We start from the raw sequence: 21,524 nt of genomic DNA, 5'->3' as shown, positions 1-21,524 counted from the left end.
CAAGTTGTATTTACTATCAAGTTGTGTCACACCTGCTCTCATTTAAATTATACATATATATATATATTTATAGTTTGTTTTTTGTTTTGTTTTTTTGAAGGACAAGTGTGAATTGATGAGGCTTATGTGCCTTGTGACTGCTATTTGTTGTGTATTGATTTTATTGTTCTCACGTATCCTTCCTGTTATTTTTATTTTATTTTTATATTTATTTATTTTTATTTATACAAGCCCACCGGCTTCGCCGGCCAGGCTCCGCCTGGGGGCTTGGCCTGCGGCGCTTCGCGCCCTGGGGCTTCGCCCCTGTTTTAACCCTTTAATATGCTTAGGACATTAAAAGATTGAATAAGTTATACGCTTTTTATTTACTGAAAACATCATTCTCGAATACATTTTCTCTTCGGGGAAAGCAGACAAACCTCATCCTCTTCCGAAGGCTGTTCTTCTTGGTCAACCTCTTCTTTCTCTTCTTCAGGTTCCCGCTTTCTCTTTGGGGATCTGCTCGCCTCGGAGCCCTTTTCATCATCGTCATCGGATGACTCGTCAGTCATATTAGTCATATGTTCCTCTATCATCTTCTTTATTTTCGACAATAGATCTTCACTTGCTCCTTTCTTGTTGCTGGAAACCTCCTTCACATCATCCTCCCCGTACCAATCCGGCATAATCATCTTGACCCAATCGTCTTCTGAGATCTTGTGGATATCTTCTGGGATGTTGTTAGTCCTTTCAGACTCGTCGGCCTCCTCAGGAATGAGTGAAGCAGCAACTAAAGCCTCTTCTGTGGTACCTTCCTCATCCTCTTCTCCCACATGGGCTTCAAACAATTCTTTATATACCACATTTACAGCAGGACGGCGTCTAACGTCATTTCCTACCTTGCGCCAGCCCGTATAATACACCAAAGCATCCCAATTTGTTACCCTAGAACAGGCTACATACAACTGTCCGTGTGCGAAGCACTGTACCGAGTCCAGCAACAGTCCACAACGATCAAAAGTTTGTCCCTGACTCTTGTTGATAGTCATGACGTAGCTTAACTTGATAGGAAATTGCTTACGCTTGAATGGGACAGGGGTATCTTGGGCCTCTAACACGACCCGCGGGATCAAGACTTGCTCGCCCCGATATGTTCCTCCTAATATTTTGCCCACAACAACGTGTTTCTTGAGATTAGTAATCATTAAACGGGTTCCGTTGCATATCCTAGGAGGACAAATGTTCCTCATTACCATGACAATACAGCCAATCTTCAACCTCAAGTCGTGCAGCGGCACCGACGGGCTGCACATGGAGTTGAAAACAGAGGCTTGTACGTCGGGTTCTGGATCCGACGGCGTGTCAACGCTGTAATAGACGACCTCCTTCTCCTCGTTGAGATCGTAGATGAGTTGATTGACGCAGCCGACATCGTCGTTAGTGGGCGAGACTATCGATCTCTTCTCGAAGTAGGAGAGGTTCAAGTGGTTTGCCTTCAAATCGTCGTAAACCTTGAAAACCAACTCCTCCCGCGAATTTGCTCGTACCCCGAAACCTTTCTCAAAGAAGAGCTCGCCGGCATCGCGAGTCCCCAGCGACAAAAGTTGCTTCGCAAACTTGTTATTCTTGACATCGTCCTTCTTGAGACGAACGTTTTCTGTTAGTTCTAGCTTGGTGAGCCCGTCCCACATGTAGCTCGACTTGATGCAGTAGGCTAGCTCCTCCGTCTTCCCTCCATTTCTTATGACCGGTAAGATCTGGCGAAAGTCTCCTGCGCAGACAAACACTTTTCCTCCCATGAAATCGTCGTTATCCATGATATCTCGGAGAGTGATATCTACGGCAGTCAGCATATTCTTGTTGGCCATCACGACTTCGTCCCAGACGATCAGCTGAGTCTGCTGCAGAAGCCTCGCCAATTCCGTGTTCTTGTTGATGCTACACGCCCTAGTCTCGTCATACTCCATCAAGGGTATTTTGAACATGTTATGGGCCGTGCGGCCCCCAGAGAGGACTGTAGCCGCAATCCCGGATGAGGCTACCGCCAAGGCAACCTTCCCCTGTGAACGGACCGTATCGATCAATAGATTCAAAACGAAAGACTTGCCAGTTCCGCCAGCGGCGTTGACAAACACACCATTGTACCTGTAACGGTGACTATTCTCGACTCGATACATGACAGGGACATAGACTGGCCGCTGCTTGTCGTTGAGACGCGTAACGATTTCCTCCACAGACTCCTTCAACTTTTGTTTGTTATATGCCTTCTCTCTCCTGATGAGATTGGAGGGGCGTACGCCCCCTCTAGAAGCAGGGAGACCGTATTGGGTGATTGAACCCCCTCCACAATTAAGCACGTGTTGCTGGATGTCATCCAGGGCATCCAGGTAGATTTCGTCGTTGTAATCTGTTAGGTTTGCCATGTTCAAGTAATCGCTGGAAAAATAGTCCTTTATCTCTTCCCATATCTCGGACTGGTCCTCGAGGTCAGAAAAGACCAACATACTGGCATAGGTTTCTCTGAGTTGTCTCCTGTCGTTTGTGTGGTTAATGATCTCCATTATGGTGTCTTTCCAGGTGGCTTCGTCGGTTAACAACCCTAGGGCCTTCACAGCTTCGCGATTAGTTTCGTACATGACGCCGTCTACTGTTCTGAGGTCTTCGTACGACTTGGGACCCTTTTTATGGGTTAGCAGCAACCTGAGGTAAAAGAGCTCTACGGTTTTTGTGGTTACAGCACGTATGCGTCCGAGACTGTATGTATTTCGGTTTCGTTCTTCCCATATAGTCTCCTGAAGATTATATACGTAGTGGAGCGGTAATTGGTGATAGTATAACGTTCTCGCAAACTCGTCCTTCTGGCAAAGCTTGAAAAAAGCAGTTAGCTGGGTATCGGCCTTGGCCTTTCTGGCAATTTGAGCCGCCGTCATACGCTCGTTGTAGAAGATGGCTTTCTCGCCCTCTAGGTGTAGATCCAGCATAAACACCGGAGGGTAGCACTTGTGGATGTCGAACTTGAAGATCTTCCACGCAGCCTCGTTAGAGTTGACATATCTGGCCTCTTGATAATTTTTAACCTCGTTGACGACTCGGTTGTCTTCTTCTCCCGTCGTCTTTGTGAACAACACCTTGTCCGACCCCTTGTTCACGTACTTTGTGACGTAGGCTATAGCCTTTATAGAATTGGAACATTCGACGTTGATGTGTGCATCGTATTTTATACAAAGATAAGGGTTGTAAGGGACAACCCAAGTATTGTCTACGGTAACGGGGCCGTCCTTCAGCTTCAATTTGAAGGAGTTACCTACTCCTATGGAACGTCTGACGTACTCGGGATAACCGCTGTTTCCAAAGAGCAGCTCATTTCTGCACGTCTTGGGGAATCCTTTGCCACACTGCCCGGGTTTCTTGCTCTTTACTTGGCAACACAGTTGTGACTCGTCATAACCCTTGCAGGGTCCGTGTATCATGCACCGAGTGACGGTGTCGTAGAGCCTCGGCTCCTTTTCCTTGTCGGGTATCTCGGCTCTTATGACTTGCTCTACAGTATCCGCGGTGACGCGAACAGCCATCCACAATAGTATGTGGGCGTGCGGCAAGCCGCGTTTCTGCCATTCTACACTATAGAGATAAGCTTTGACGGCCCCGAAGGCCTTTTTGTGTATCAGGTCGTCCATTAGGCTATCCAGCTTCAGCTTGAAGATCCTGCTCATAAGATCCGGCCTGTCGGCCCCTTGGGTCCCTGGTCCGCCAAATTTCTTCACCACCTCTAAACACCTCCGGCCATCTAGGGTTCATAGTGAAGGTTATGAAGTAGTCGGGCGACCCGTAGGCCGTAACGTAGGCCAGGGCATCCTGTTGGCGCTCTTTCATGTATCTGGGCCCTCCAACAAACGACGGTGAGAGCACTATGCGTTGCCCGACACCACTTTTGTCGGCAGAGCTCAGCACGTCGGCCCTCTCCTTGCGCATGCCGGAGTGTTGGTGCTCAAAATAACACAACCGGCTAGACTCGATTTTTACGTAGTTATCGACCACAAACTGCTGGAACAACCGACGGCATTTTGTGATGTGGTTGAAGATCCCTTCTCTCTCCATGTAAAGGGCCGAGTAGTACATGAGCGCAGTCAGTCTTTTGGCGGAGCCATTCTTTTCCATATTCAAGCTGTAACCTTTGTCTCCGTTGGGGATCAACATGGGATACTGGAAGAGATCGTAGAAGTAGTTGGTAGAGCTAATCATCTTGATGGCATATTTCGAATCGGGCAGAGGCGACGCTATTCTGACCTTCAAAGTATCGGTATCTGGACCAAGGTTGACTATCGCCCCTACTTGGCAGGAAGCCGTCGGTAGATGGTAGACGCCCTTGTGTTCCCTGGTGGAGACGTTTTCTGCTGTCTTAAGAGTGATGGTAACGTCTGGCAAAGAGCTGTGCTGAGTAACGTAAGCCTGGACCAGCTTCGCTGACGTCTCCGCCTCTTTGAGGATTTCCCTCAGCGCAGCGTTGTTGTTAACCAAATACGTGTATAACAGCTCTATAATTCCCTCATTCCTTCGGTATTGTTCGTCCTCGCGTTTCCTACGCTTAGACGTCTCGGGACTCTCGCCGTCTTTATTTCTGTAGGTAAACCTGTTGCAGCGTAGTTTTAATTGCTGTTCCTTGTCGTGGTAGAAGTACAAATCCAGGAAATTTACTGCAGATTTCCAAAACGTTTTCCTTGACGTTGGATCTTTGAGACCCAAACGACTGCTGTCGTCTTCCGTAATCATCAAGTTAGGCTTCATGCCACCCAGACGGTGGTAAATTTTACCCTGGATTTTGTAGAAGATTGCAGACTCTCTTTTGTCCTCCAAGGTCCCCGAGGACGCAAAGGACGTAAAAGAGAAGATACTGTTAAACCCTACGATGTTATCAAGAAAGTGGATCGACAGTTTGGAGGAACCGTCGTAGAAGCCTTTGATGTTATCGCCCAGGGGTGACAACTCGTATATTGCCTTGGGTGTTTTTCCTCCGTTACAACATAACGTCTTTCGTTCTCTCTTGAAGAGTAACGCTAGGCAGTGCTTGCATCTATAGGCGCCCATCTCGCCTACCGAGTGCTGAGGCACCTTGGCTTCGCTGGTTTCAGAGATGTAACCGCAAAACGTGCTGAGCATTCGCTCTTTCATCTCTAGGAACACGGGTTTCTTACTGCGTTCTTCACGCGCTTCGCGCACACTGGCTATTCTTTCTAGGACTCCAGCACGAACTTCTTCGTCCTCGGACGGTTTGGGAATGATGGCACAGGAGAGAAAACCGCCAGCGGGAATCTTTGCACGCAATCTCATGAGCTTGATTTCATTCTTAATATCTCTAGACATCTTGACTTCTTTAGTTATTTCAGCTTTTGTCCGCTTGGGGCGCCTTTGTCTAACTTCACGGTTTTGAGCCTTGAGCTCTTTGAGGCTTTGCCTTTGCTCTGCTAGTGTGTCACCAGCAGGTGCGGCGGCGGAGACAATTTTATCCGTTTCCATGTCTGCAGACGTGACAGGATGTTGCTCTTCTATTATGGTTTGAGGAGAGGGACTACTCTCAAACTCCTCGAGCTTCGCTCTGGCAGGTCCCGCAGTTTGTTCTTGCTCTTCTTCTCCTTCTTCGACAATCATGGGAACGCTTTCTTCTTCCTTTTTTGGCTCGGGGGCTCGTTTTCGAGCTGTTTTTATGGCGTAGGCTTTCGCCTTTTGAATGCGTTTTTGTGTCCCTAAACTCGTACAGAGATAGTGTTTCTGGTAGTCTGTGTGATCAGACCTACCTCCGTTTTTGGTGAAGTTCTTATAGCCAGCGAAGTAGTGTTTGATGAAACTTTCTACCCTTTCTTCGGAAATCTCTCCACTATAGGGCTCCAAGGAATCAAGCAAACCTTCGTCGTAGACGTAATTTTTCTGTTCTTTCAGGAGCTCGTTAAAGGCTATCGCCTTTCTCTGGAATAACTTTATCTCCTCTTTTACTTGAAACTTCTTTGTTTGGCTGTCGTCATAGAGGCTAGGAAACTTCTCCTTATGTTCACTTTTTAGAGCTTTAGTCTTCTCGTTGTTTAACTCCTTCTTGTCGAGCTTCTTCTTCTCCGTTACCCATTTCCAGAAATGGCGATACCTTTGGACTGCCAATTTTGAAGTAGCTCTGGCCATTCCTCTTCCCTCGAATCAACCGGAACGCCGTAGAAAGTCGGTTTTGTTGGTGGCATAATTTCAGATTTGTTTCAGGCATGTTCACAAAAAACCCTCACAGCCTATGATCGAGTACAGCGCTCCTTCGGGTGTAATCCTTTTTACCGTGAAACGGCGTAAGGGCCCATTAATTTTTTTTTAATATGATATATATTTTTTAATTATGTGTGCATTTGCATATACATACATATATGTATATATATCAACTAGTTAGTGGCCGAGTGGCGGAAAGGTTGGGGGTTAGCCAAGTATGGTTTTCAGTCTTGGCCAGTATTTATGGTCTTGTGATTTTTGAGTGGGCTGTGGGGGTGGAGGTAATATTTCATCTGTAAGTATTTTGTTCCAGGTGTTGCTGCTTAGTCGAATTAGTCTGGCGTGTATTTGTTCTAGGTTTGTTGTTTTGTGTAATTGTTCCGTTGTTTCTAGGTATGGTGGTGTGTGTTTTAGTATTCTTCTTATTGCTTTATTTTGTAGTTTTTGCATTTTGTTTATGTTTGTGGGTGTACTTGTGATTGTGATTATTGGGGGATATTCTAATTGTGGTCGTGCTAGTGTTTTGTATAGTTTTATTTGCGTCTTTGTGCTTAGTCCTCTGAAACGTCTTAGTCTATTTAGTGTAGCGTTTGTTGTTTGTATTCTGTTTGTGATGTGTCGGTGTATGCCTTGTGAACTTATGGTGAGGCCCAGGATGTGTGCCTGTCTGTTGTATGGTATAATGGTGTTGTTTATCTTTATTGGAGGTGGTTGGCGTGATGAAATGGGAAGGAGTTGGAATTTGTTAGTGTTTGTGGAGAGTTTCCATTGTTTTTCGTATGTGTTTAGTTTGTTAATTTCATGTTCTGTTTTCCTGGCAAGTGTTTGTTTTGCTGTAGTGGTTGGGTATGTGATGATTTGTGTAACGTCGTCTGCGTATTGTATTGTGTAGCTTCCGTGTGAAGGTGGTGGTATGTCTGATGTGTATAAGTTAAAGAGTGTTGGTGATAGTACGCTTCCTTGTGGTACTCCGCTGCGGAGTGGGAAGGCTGGTCCGATGTATGTGTTTATTTTTATTTTAGCGGTTCTGTTGTCAAGGAAGCTGCACAGTGTTTTTGTAATGGTGTCTGGGAGGTGTGTATGTAGGATTTTGTATTTAAGGCCTTCGTGCCAAACTTTGTCGAAGGCCTTAGATATGTCTCGTGAGATGATGTTGCATGCTTGGTTGTGTCTTCGTGTTTCTGCTATTGTTTCGTATAAAATGGAGAGTGCTGTGTGTGTTCCTTTGCCAGGTGTGAATCCGTGTTGGTGTGGGTTGAGCATGTCGTGTTCGTGTAAGTGTGCCATTAGTCTATTTGTAATTAGTCTTTCGAATATTTTGCCTGGTGTTTCTAAAAGTGATATGGGTCTGTAATTTTGTATTTGTTTGTTGTCTTTGTTTTGTTTTGGAATAAATGTGATGATAGAGTTTTTGAATTTTTGTGGGAAGTATCCTAGGCTGAGTGTTTCATTGAATATGTTTGTGAGTAGTTGTATTGTTGTTTTAGGTGTGTGTGCTAGTATTTGTTTTGTGATGCCTGATTGTCCTGGTGCTTTGTTTCTAGTGTGTTTTATTATGTTTTTAACGTCGTCTGGGTGTATGGGTTGTCCGATGTAGGTGTCAGTGTCTAGTCTGTTTAAGTCTATGTTTGTGTAAGGTTGTGTTCGTTGGTATTGTTGTGTTATGTATGTAAGTATTTTTGTTTCATGGTTTGTGTCAAATTGTGTGTTCTCCTCTGGTGTGATTTGGAATATCTTTTGCCATACTTGTCTAAATGCATTTTCTTTGTCTTTATCGTCATGTAGTTTTACGTCGTTGTGTGTAATGTAGGGCAAAGTGTTGGTGTTAGATCCAAGTAGTCTTTTTATTGTATGCCAGAAGTCTTGTGGTTTTTTGGGGTTAAATTTGATATTTGCTATTATTTTGTTCCATGTGTCTTCGTAGTTTCTTTTGGATTCTTCTAGTATTTGAAATTGTAGTTGTCTTAGTGTTTGTATCGTGTGTTGAGTCCAGTTGTTTTCTATTAAGGCTTTGTTTTTTATAGTGTTTGCTTTCCATATTAGTTGTTTTAGTGCTTTGGATGTTCTGGGTGTGGGTAATTGTCTGTAGTGTGTTGTTGGTATGCATTGAGTGATTGCGTTGTTTATCAGTTTGTACCAGTCGTCTATTTTGTCGTCTATGTATTTTGTGTCTTTTGTTTGTGTTTGTTGATTAGTGTTTCTGTGGTGTTGTATTCTTCTGTTGTTGTTTCTAGTACTGTTTTGAATTTTTTCCAATCAGCGTCTTTGTAAAGTGGTCTGGGTTGTGTAGGAATAGTGATCGCTGTGGTGGAGAGTGTGAAGTGAAGTGGGATGTGGTCTGATGAAGTTACGTCTCCTGGGTGTATTCTGTATGTGAGGTGGTGGTGTCTGTTTGTGAAAATCATGTCTGGGTTACTTGATCCGTTGTTTGAGAAGCATGTAGGGAAGTCTGGACCTAGGAAGGTGAGGTGATTTTGTATTATTAGTTGGTGTATATGTTTTCCTACTTGGTTGTTGTAGTTGTGTTTTAGTGTTTTATGTTTTGCGTTGTAATCTCCTATGATGTATGTTGGTTGTGGTTTCTGTGTGATTTTTAGTATGTCTTGTGTTGGTAGGTATGGTCTTCGTGGCGGGAGGTATGTTGTGGCTATGATTAAGGGTCCTTTGTTTGTGTATATTTCAATGGCTAATATGTCTTCGTCAAAGTCGTCTAGTAGTTTGTATTTTATGTTTTGTTTGATGGCTATGGCAATTCCAGCGTTGTCTTCGTTGTAAGTGTTTCGTGTGTGTGTGTTGTAGTTAAATATTTTGACTGTGTGTTTACCTATTGAATTGAGAAGGATGATGTCTGGTGTTTGTGTAAAGTAGTGATTGGTAAGTTGATTTCTTCTGTGGTATGACCAGTATTGTACGTTGTGTTGTATTATGCGTATTGTGTCCATGTGTGCTTGAGTTATTGGCAGTTTACTGTCCAGTGAGGTGTGTCTGTTGGTTTGTGTCTGCGGATGTCAAAGTATCCTTGTGGTGTCTTTTTGTACTTGGCCTCAGTCAGTCTTTGTATTGGGGTTTTGGTTAAGTCGATTAGTTTTTGTGTGATCATGCTGTCCATAGTCTCTTCTGGTATTTCTTTGGTGTATATATATTTGATCTTGTTGGTTTGTAGGAGTGTGTGTGCATTTTGGTGTATCTCTTCGTCTGTCATGTTTATGGTGTTAGGTGTTATTATCTGTATTGTTGTTTCTGTGTTCAGGTCAGTTTTCTTTGTTTTTGTGGGTTTTTCAGTTCCTGGTGTATGTTCAGTGTTGAGTGGTCTTTTGTTCCTTTGTGCCTCTGTTTCCATTGCCTCAGGTTGTGGTTGTGTGTGTGTTGTGTTGTTTAACATGTTTAATATGGCTGTTGGTTTGATGACTGAGGGTGGGATTACAATTGTGGGGAGTCCGTTTGCCTTGTAGTATGCGTCTATTGTTTGTTGGTAAGTGCCAGGTGTTGCAGCTTCTGTAATGTTTGCGTGTATGATGGCTGTGTTTATTACAGTTAGGTGTTTGAGTGTAATGGGGTTGGGTGTGGGTGCTGGTGAAGGTTGTGTAGGGATGCTTGTTATGTTGGCATATGTAGTGTTAGAGTGTGTGCGTGTGTTTTGCTCTTTGTTTTCTTGGATCTTCTTCTTAATTAGGTCTTTTCGTACCTGGCATCTAGCTGCGTATGTAGGGTGGTTGAGGCCACAGGCGATACACTTCTTGATAGCATTGTGGCAGTTCTTGATCCTGTGTTCGGTAGAGCAGCAGAAGGAGCAGATGGTGTATGTAGTTGGTTGTGGACAGTGTTTAAGTGTATGGTCATAAGCGTAGCAGCGTGTACATTGTGGGAGGTGTATGTATGTTTCCTGGCTTAGTGTGTATGGGGGGAATGACTGGCTGAACATTAGTAGTCCTTTTTCTAGGCATTTCTTGACCATTGTGGTATTTTCAAGTTTAACCTTGATGATTGTTCGGGCGTTGGGGATCTTGACGATGTTCGTTACTTTGAGGTATGGGTTAAGTCGTTCCATTTCTTCTTTAATCGAGTCCGGTTCTTCATTGTGGATATGGTCGTCAACTTGTTTGATCACGAGGGTTCTCTTTGCGTTTAGTTCCGGGGGGTCAATGATATCGAGTCCTTCCTTACTAAATTCATTCTTGATGTTCTTTTTTGTAAGTTCTTCGATGGTTCTGTCTTCTGCTATTGCCGTATGTTGGTTTCCGTTGGTGAATAGTTTATGGATGGCAATTTCTAGTTTGGACAAGAGCTTCCAGATGGTGTTTCGCTTAGATTGTCCAGCCGTAGGCTGGCTCTATCGAATATTTATACGTCCCATAGCGCCGAGGCGCTAGGGCGTTTTAAGAATATGCGTGTGTTAGTTTGTGTGTGTGCGTTATGGTTGTGTAAGAAAAAGAAAGAAAAGTTAAGGGAATTGTGTTGGAGGGGGAGGGGGGGTCTCAGGGGTACGGTCTGTGCTCGCGTGATTACGTGGCTTAACGGACTGACTACTTGTTGCCCAACCGCCGTGGTATTAACATCGTTGCTCCGAAGTATTACGAAGAAATTCCCAGTACCCGAGATAATTCTCGTATCCTTGAGAACTCGCTCTGCTGGACGACTTATGTCCCCTTAACTCTGCTACAGACAGCCATAGCCCTTGCTGGTCTCAAAACTTGGTCTGTTCTGTAGTAGAGGGGGAACCTCCCTCCCGGTTTCGTGTCTCTTCGACACACCCGGCATAGACGCGCGCGTGCTTGGTCAGTAACCACCAGGGATAGTAGCCGCCCACCCACGACTCCCGCGCTGATACCCACTCCCCCGTCTACGCTCGCGGCAATTGTCAGTGTAGTAGTCAAGTTTTTTTCCCGCTCGCTAACCGCTAACTAACGTTTCCTGCCCCCGCCACCCGCCCCTACAACAATCGCTACACAATCACCACCCCTTTACACATCACGGGTAACACAAACATCAACACTAGAACACGAGGACACCTAACCCATTGCGCTCGGCGCAATGGGTAGAGTTAGGATCCGGGACTTACGTCCCACAGATAACAACCGAACAAAGGAACTCTGGGACACTCTGGCAAAACAAAACATTTACATACACAGACTGATTCCACAACACAAAGCATACATCTTACTCACAGACGACACAACAACAGAAACACTATGCCAAAAGAACACAAAAACATTCTTCTCCAACAACGGATACGATATACAAGACCCACCTGAACTGAACGCCAACAGAACACTAGTCATTACACACATAGACCCTTATGTTACAGAACACACAAAAGCAGAAATCCAACACGAAATAGAAAGACTGAATCCAAACACACACGTTACAGAAGTCATCACCCTTCCAAACACCAGAAACATACTCAAGATAAAGTTTGAAAACACACAAATGGTAAAAGACTGCCTCCTCAAGGGACTTAAGATGTTTTCCCAATCCTTTCCAACACATACACTGAAACAGGAAACATACACATACATCCCACAATGCACCAACTGTTACTCACTTGAACACATACGCAAACACTGCCCACACCCATCCCCATACATGGCCTGCTCCAACTGCGCATCCACACAACACCGAAGAGACAAATGCACATGTGTTATCACGAAATGCCTCCTATGCCATGGGGATCATCCAGCAGTTGCACGCCGCTGCCCCAAGAAGAAAGAAAAAGAACAGGAACTCAAACAAAAACAGCAACAGACACAAACCAATACACAAACATATGCCTCTGTCACTACATCAAAACCTGCACTCCTCCCTACACCAACAAACACGACCACATCACTTCACCACCTCACAACAATAAACACAGCCATTACTCTAGCCACCCTAATGGATACACAGGAACCAGGAACATTCCAGACCACACTTAACACAATATACCAAGCCAATGGCCTACCCACAGTCATCATCCCTCCCCAAGCCATCAACACACAATTACTAGCTAAAGCCCTTCACAACCACACAACACCTACCGATGTACAGACCACTGAGCCAATGGAAACAACAGAACAAACACTGAAGAGACCCGCACCAAACACTGATGACACTAACCCCCCACATAAACGAGCACCTAACACTGATGACACCAACCCCACACAAAAACGAACACCAAACAGCCTGGGCCTTCAACTTGTAACAACAGACACGGAACAGATACCATCAGACCCCACACACGACACTCTCAAAACACTAATCTCCAACCAGAAAATCAAAATAATCTACACAACACAACAACAAGAAAAGGACATAATTGAAAAAATAGCCACAGACAAAATAGACTTAACACACTACAACATTGTAAGAGTTAACAAAACAAAATTCAACAAACTCAAACAAGGACACTTCGACCTCCACGACAAGAACACAGAGCACGAACACCACTGGACATACAACGCTGAATAAACAAATACAGTACACTTCCACCTCAACACCATGGAACAAATACACATCATACAACACAACAACATAATACAGTGGACATTTGACAGAAGAAACGAACTTTGTAACATATACAACATAACAACACCAGATATCATACTTTTAAATTCGATAGGTACACCAGACAGACTAAAAATATACAACTACACAGTACATCGACGAAACGACTACAATCAAACACAAGCAGGAATAGCAATAGCCATTAAACAAAACATCAAATACAAAATACTAGACGACTTTCAGGACGAAATACTAGCAATCAAGATTGACACAAACCAAGGACCCATTATTATAGCGACGTTATACTTACCCCCCAGACGCCCCCTTTTCCCTATAAATGACATACTGAGACTAACGAGAAAAAGACTACCTGTATACATAATAGGAGACATGAACTCTAAAACACCCCACACTAGGACACAGCACCGCAAACATCACAGGAAGACAAATAGCACAATTAATACAAAGAGGACACTTAACACACCTAGGACCAGACTTTCATACCTTCATTGCACACAATGGACAAGGAACACCAGACATAATACTAACAAACCGACATCATCACTTAAACTACAGTATCACACCAGGCCAACTAACTACATCAGATCACATTCCAATACACTTAACACTAGCAACCAAACCCATAACAATACCAACACCAGCTAGATACACATTTCACAAAGCAGACTGGACAGAATTCAAAAACACACTAAACAAAGAAAGAACAAAATACGACAAACAAAGACAAAGACAAACACGCAACAAACAATACATAGACGACAAACTTAACACATGGTACACTATGATACAACAAGCCATGGACAAACACATTCCCCAAACAAAACACAAAATACTACCACACCCAAGACAATCAGATACATTAAAATTACTACAGTGGCAATACCAACAACTACAAACGCGAGCACACAACAACAGCGGCACATGGACACCACAAGCGATACGAACACTACGCGACATACAAAATAAACTACTAGACGAAAACAAACAGCTATACTACGAACATTGGAACATTGAAATACGTAAAATAAACCTAAAATACAATGACACCAAATATTTCTGGACACAAATTAAAAAACTAACAGGAACACCTACTAGCACCACCCCTTACATCATACACAATAACCACAAGATACATAAAGACAAAGCCAAAGAACACATATTCAGACAACACTGGAAAAACATATTCAGAATCACACCAACAGAAAATGCAACATTTGACATGGAACATGAACGAACAATCACAGCACATGTACAAGAAATACAAGACGACATCACACCTATTAACTTAGCTGACATGAGACGACTTGACCCAGACAACACACTCACAAAACCCTTTACACTAGATAACATCAAAAGCATAATAAAAAACTTCAAAGACAAAGCACCCGGACAGTCACAAATAAACAAAATAACACTAACTAACATACCAGACTCAACACTACAATTACTCACAGAAATATTCAATGAAACATTCAGCATGGGATACTTCCCCGACACCTTCAAAACAGCCACACTAACATTCATACCCAAACACGGAAAAGACCTCACAAACATAAACAACTACAGACCGATATCATTACTCGAAGTCCCAGGAAAAATACTAGAAAAACTCATACAACGAAGACTACTCAAACACTTATACAACAACAACCTAATAAACGAACACCAACATGGATTCACAAGACAAAGAGGAACACACACAGCCATAGCCACACTATACGAAACAATAGCCATAAGCCAAAGACACAACCACGGATGCAACATAATTTCACGCGACATAACAAAAGCATTTGACAAAATATGGCACACAGGACTCAAATACAAAATACACCAAACACACCCCCAGACATACTCACAAGAATACTCTGCAACTACATCGACAACAGACACGCACAGATACGAATACACCATTACATAGGAAGACCCTTCAACATACACAGTGGAGTCCCCCAAGGAAGCATTATTTCACCAACACTATTCAACCTTTACACATACGACACCCCCAACCCGACACACGGAGTCACACACATACAATTTGCAGACGACCTAACACAAATAATCACATATCCAAGTAAAAAAGGCAAAAACATGTTAGCACTAAAAACAAGCAGAACAATAGAAACAATAAACACATATGAACACAAATGGAAAATACAAACAAACACAGCAAAGTTCCAATTACTTAACATATCAACACATAAACCAGCAGAAATATGGGTAGGAGATACACAAATACACAAACAAAGAAACATAAAAATACTAGGATTATCACTTGGGAGCAGAGGTCTACAAACACACACAAACAACAGAAAACATCTAGCAGAAAAAACACTACACACACTAAAACGATTCAGAAACCTAGACACCAAGCTCCTACTAAGACTATACAAAGTACTCATACGTCCACAACTAGAATACATACCAATAACAGCTATCACACTAAAACCAAATCAACTCCAAAAACTACAAGCAGTACAAAACAAAACACTTCGATTCGCCACACACTCCATTCCCCCATACCTAAACACAATAGAAGAACTACATACACAACATAAACTTGAACCACTGAACACAAGACTTTACAGACTAGCATACAGAACATGGAACAGACTTACAATCATAAACCCAGAATTAGTACAAACCAGTGAAAACATAGACACAGAACACGGACACGATCACAATTGGTGGCCTAGAGTGTCCCCCATCATAAACAGCCCCCCACCCGAACCAAAATACATACTCTAATCATAAACAACACTCAAAAACAAACAAAAAACAACACATATCACCTTTAATCGTTCAACTAACCCTACTAACTATTATTATTGTTACTGTTTAATATAAGATGATAGCACGTGCGAACCAATCGCACGTGATATCATCTAATCAATGAGTATGGTAATAGGAGTCACTACCCCCCCCCCCAACGACGTATGTAATAACAAGAAGAAATATCACTAGACGTCACCCTAATGGGAAAAGAAAAAAACATACTCATTGATATATGTTTAATATGTTTATTATGTTTATTATGTTTACTATATACATGTACAAAAAAAAAAAATGGATACGACATATAGAATTAACCCCCACCCCCACTATCATAACACAAGAAGTGTAACAATCAAGAACTAACCCCATAGAATTCAAAACCTTTTAAGTAGGCAAGAATAGTCGTATACATTTCACACACACACACACACAAAAAAAAAAAAAAAAAAAAAAAAAAAAAAAAATAACTAACAACCAACCAACAACAATAATATTAACAAATAACAACAACAACAACAACTCAAGAAAGAAGAGACGAAGACCGAACTAAGAAGAGATGGACCAACATCCAACCAAAAACCACAAGTAGCAGTTGCTTCCATACGGCAATACCAACTTCAGAAAAAATTATCTATAATTAAAACAGCAAGTGGGTCTGCCCCACACCTATTAATCTCCAACTTCCTTCCATTTCCTACTTTACTTCACACACACACACACCCCTCCCCCCTCCCCCCCTCTCCTCCACCTTACCTATCATATCCTGTAGTAGTAGTAGTGGCTTAACGGAAGGTAGGGGAAAGCGCCGCGTCAGCTGGCGCCCGGGTGTCCACTGGCAACGTCAGTGGAGGCTCGATCGCCGGGTCTCGACCTATGCCTGTTCCGCTAGGTGCGGGAGACAGGGAGGGGTTTCCCCTCCCCACCAGTCGACTGAGCAAGTTTTAAAGACCACCAAGGGCTATGCTCAGTCGAAAGGGGGGTTATTAGGGCATATACCGTCAGAGCGAGAGACAACGAAGAAATTGTCTTGGCTCGGGTAACGGTTTCGGTAAGCAGTTCACGGTCCACGGGGTAAGCGTAAGGAGGTCCTTCCTCGTCGGTGTCTGCAGCTCGAATCCTCGGGGGGGCAAGGGGATACGTGCAGAGTTTATATACATGCTTTGCGGCTCAAGGAGGTATGCGAGCGTAGAACGTTGTGTTCTGATTGGCCCGCTGAGACAGCCAATCGTGAAGCGCTATACTCGCCGAGGATTTAGCCCAGGTGAAGCTCCCAGCCTTACTGTTGATGTTGGGACGAGTAGTGATGTAAGCAGCTTCTATGGATTTCCTGGTCTTCTTATCCATACCTTTGTGTAATACCTCGGCTCGGTTCCATTGTGGGAGGTGCCCAGATTCTTCCACGTGCACCACCATTGCGTTGGCTAATCAGAACACAGCGTTCTACGCTCGCATACCCCCTTGAGCCGCAAAGCATGTACAGGGTGACCCAAAATGAATGCAACCCATAAAAGTACCCACAACTGATATAAATGTAAATGGATTGAGTTTGTTTTTTTATACACATCAACGTAAGATGATAACAATTAAGTTCTTAAAGTTTGAGTCATTTCCGTTGGGTGGTCCACATGTCAGCGATGTTCAAATGTATGCTCCAAATGTCCACCGCGTTGACGGAGTCACTCCTGAATGCGCCGTGCAAAATTCTTCACCACGCGGACACACACTGCCCCTAGAGTCTCCGTGATCCTTGTTGTTAATGCAGCTTTCAAGTCCATGATTGTCTGGGTGTTGTTCTCATATCCATTCTTGGTTAAGCACTCACCCTTTCCCACTGGCTAATAATAATAATAATAATATATATAAAAAAAGGAAGGATACGTGTGAAAACTTAACGTCATATAAAATAAAATCATAGAATTCATAAGGCACATTAGCCTCCCACAAACACACGTATCCACAAGGACGTTTGAACAAGGTAAGTGTTCAGTGGTTGCATGTCAGCTTCCTCGTGTAGTGCTTGTGCTGTTTATATGTCAGGGTAGTACGTGATTGTAATGAATTTTTGTGCTTTGTTTTGAACCGCTTGCAGTGTTTGCATGCCTGTCTTTGATAATACGGTATTATCGGGTACGTAAGCGTGCTCCGTATAAGTGCGAGATACATTTTTTTTTTTTTTTATTATTACTTAACAGAGAGGTTTTGAATCTCTGCAGCCGTTGTAGGCCGAGAGATGCAAGCACCTTCCTGTCGCGCACATTGGCGGTAATCGTCCAGCCGAGTATCTTGCCCTTATCTGCGTAATTGCGCGGAGCCCCGTCAATGACGACGGGTTCACGGCTACGTCCTTGTATGGGGATGAGTTTAAATTTGTCTGTGTTTGTTCGTATTTTGTGTTTCCGCTCGTTATCGCAAGCATACGCTCCCAGCGGCCAGGATACGTTATAATCTGTGTGATGTCATCTGCGTATATTATGTTCTGACAGTGTGGGTGTGGTGTAGGGAGGTCTTTTAGGTAAATGTTGTAGAGTGTTGGGCTTAACACGCTTCCCCGCGGTACTCCACATAGTGGAGCGAAGTATGGCCCATAGTGGTTTTGTATACGTATGCAAGCAGTTCGGTCTGTAATGAAATCACAAAGTGTTCATCTGTATCAGTTTGTGTTTCAACCCGAGCCACCATACCTTGTCGAAGGCTTTACTCACGTCCCGCAAAACCAGATTAACCTGCATTTTGCGGGCTTTAGCAGCGGCAGTCGCCTGGTATGTTGTGGCAAGAGCTGTGTAAGGCTCGAAAGCCATGTTGGTTAGGAAGCAGTATGTTGTTCGTTCTGATGTGTGCTTGGAGGCGTAGGGTAAGGATTTTTTCAGATACCTTCCCATGTGTTTCTAGCAGTGATATGGGGCGGAGGTTGGAGATGGAATGTATGTTTGTGCCTGTTTTGGGAATAAAAATCATAACCGCTGATTTGAATGCGTCAGGGAAGTATCCTAGAGCAAGTGCGGCACTGTATTTTCCGCTAAGTTACATAATACTATTTCTGGTGCGTTAGGGAGCATAGGCTTAGATAATTAATGCGCTCTTAACCTCCGAGGCAGTGACTCTAGCTGCACAGCCTCTCACAGGAAGGCGGCATATGAGGGCGTGGAGGAGGGGAGAGGTGATGGACGTGTGATGTCGCATGTCCCTCGTTATGTCGTCTTCGTAGTTTTGATCAAATCCTGATTTTCCTCTGAGGAAATAGTCAGGATTGTCTGCCAGTGTGGACGTAGAGCCAGTTCTTTGCCTTCCACGTCGTGGTGTCTGATGCCATTAGTCTCAGTGATGTATGGTGTGTAACGTGTCTTACTACCGCCGAAGAGCTTCCTGACCGACCGCCAGAAGGCCGCCGGCAGGATCTTGCAAACCATTAACAGCTGGATAGATAGACACTATCGGTATTCCCACAACCGTGGAAAGTGTATGAATGGTCCATGCTGACGATTCATTTCCTACTGCACAGTCCTTGCATGATTCCTCATATGTCGGAGTTAGTAGATCCCACAGAGGATCCTGATTAACGCGTTTGTAGTAGCTTTCGTTTGGAATCGTTTCTACAGCCGTGCGAACTCGTAAATTCTTGGCCAAACCACTGTGACCTGTCACTGCAAACGAAACAGAGTGAAAAAGACAGGTGCCGTCTCCAGGAACTGAGACAGGAGTGCGATTCTTTAGTAGGTTTGTGTTAATGGCATGGGGAGGGATTATGACTGGGGAGGCCGCTGGCTTGGTATATGGTGTTGAGTGTGCTCTGGAATGATCCTTGCTATTCCGTGTCCATAAGGGTGGCTGTTTTTATTGTTGTCATGTGGTGAAGTGTGGTCGTGGTTGTTGGTGTGGGGAGGAGTGCGGGTTTTGATGTAGTGGCAGAGGCATATGTTTGTGTGTTGGTGTGTGTCTGTTTTGTTTTTTATTTCTTTTTCTTTCCTTTTTGGGCAGCGGTGTGCAACAGCTGGATGGTCCTTTTGACAGAGGAGGCATTTGGTCATTACACAAGTGCAATTGTCTTTTCGGTGTTCATAATACAGTCAATCTAGCTGATTTTTTGGCTGAACCTCAAACAAATTGGTAACAAAGGTTTTTAACTTGGATATTGCCTCTCTCTCGGATAATTTTTTTTTTTTTTTTTTTTTTTTTTTTTCTTTTTACCAAAATTAACCTTGCGGAATTGGGTCAACGGTGTCGAGAAAATTCGTAGAAAATGGGTCGAGAAAAATCGATGTCGGGGTTTTGGTATGTGACTTTTGTCCGCTAGTGGGTAACGTATACAGTCATACCTCGGTTATCGAACTCTTCTGTTATCGACCAAATCGGTTTTCGACCTAAAAGTTCGAGAATTTTACGTCTCAGAACTCGACCAAATTTCGGCTCTCGAACAAACCGAAAGAAGCCGAGCGTACCCGAACGCGGCTCATTCGCGAGCCGAGAGAACTCGAACGCTAAGGACGCTTCCTCCGTAGCGCATTTGCGATCAAAGTTCATTCCGAGCAGACGTGTTCGTTCTTATTTACGTAAATATGAGTTTTTTCATCTTTGCATCGTGTATTAGCCCCTAATCATGGGTCCAAAGAAAGCAAGTTCAAGTGGTGAAGAAAAGAGGAAAGTAGTGCGCAAAACTATTGAATTTAAAAAAGAATTAATAGCGAAATATGAATCTGGCGTTCGTGTGTCTGCGTTGGCTAAGGAGTTTGGGATGGCGAAATCGACGATAAGCACCATCCTAAAAATAAAGACCAGGTTAAAGCAAGTGATGTGGCTAAAGGATCAAGTGTTTTTAGCAAACAAAGGCCACAGGTATTGGAGGAAGTGGAGAAACTTTTGCTGATTTTCGTAAATGAGAAACAGTTAGCAGGTGATACTCTTAGTGAAGATGCAATTTGTGCCAAAGCAAGACAATTGTATGAAGATTTGATAAAAAAAAAGATCCTAGCATTATTCCGGAAGGGTTTGATTTTAAAGCAAGCAGAGGGTGGTTTGAAAAGTTTAAGAAAAGAAGTGGGATACACTCCATTGTTCGTCATGGGGAAGCAGCAAGTGCAGTTTATGGTGTAAAATATTAAAAAAAAAAAAAAAAAAAAAAAATAGAAAATGTTGTTTTTTAGACTTGGAACGGATTAAAATTATTTACATTGATTATAATGGGAAAAATTGTTTCGGTTTTTGAACAAATCGCTTTTCGAACAGCCTTCTCGAACGGATTATGTTCGAAAACCGAGGTTTGACTGTACTACTATATATGTTTATATATATATATATATATATATATATATATATATACATTTATATTTATATATATATATATACATGTATATATATATATATATATATATACATGTATATGTATATATATATATATACATGTATATGTATATATATATATATATATATATATATATACATGTATATATATATATACATATATATATATATACATGTATATATATATACATGTATATATATATAATACCATCACTGACCCCTTTAATGGTGTTCAAATTAAAAAGGGATGTTTTCCTAGCTAATCAAGAAAAGAAACAATTGTTCATCAAATTGTATATATATATATATATATATATATATATATATATATGTACATGTATATATATACATGTATATATATATATATACATGTATATATATAAATGTATATATATATACATGTATATATATATACATGTATATATGTATATATATATATACATGTATATATATATACATGTATATATGTATATATATATATACATGTATATATATACATGTATATATATATATATATAATGTATATATATACATGTATATATATATACAGTATATATATATATATATATATATATATATAATACCATCACTGACCCCTTTAATGGTGTTCAAATTAAAAAGGGATGTTTTCCTAGCTAATCAAGAAAACAAACAATTGTTCATCAAATTGCTGGGAAAGAGTTTGGAGGAAGCAGGTTGTAAAGTAGTCCATGCATCTGGAGACGCTGACGTAT

At 42.5% G+C, this 21,524-nt stretch overlaps 1 protein-coding gene across 1 annotated transcript; it reads right to left on the bottom strand.

The window, feature by feature from the left end:
- Positions 1-377: 377 nt before the first annotated feature.
- LOC143024047 (uncharacterized) lies at positions 378-3,656 on the bottom strand. The gene has a single exon (XM_076182761.1). It carries the CDS (start codon positions 3,654-3,656, stop codon positions 378-380), a length of 3,279 nt encoding a protein of 1,092 aa, XP_076038876.1.
- Positions 3,657-21,524: the final 17,868 nt, after the last annotated feature.

Source organism: Oratosquilla oratoria, unplaced genomic scaffold (assembly GCF_046742065.1).
Source record: "Oratosquilla oratoria isolate Oo_2021 unplaced genomic scaffold, ASM4674206v1 SCAFFOLD85, whole genome shotgun sequence".
Lineage (NCBI taxonomy): Eukaryota > Metazoa > Arthropoda > Malacostraca > Stomatopoda > Squillidae > Oratosquilla > Oratosquilla oratoria.
The sequence above is the reverse complement of the archived record's forward strand: the minus strand, read 5'-3'. Positions and strand labels throughout refer to the sequence as shown.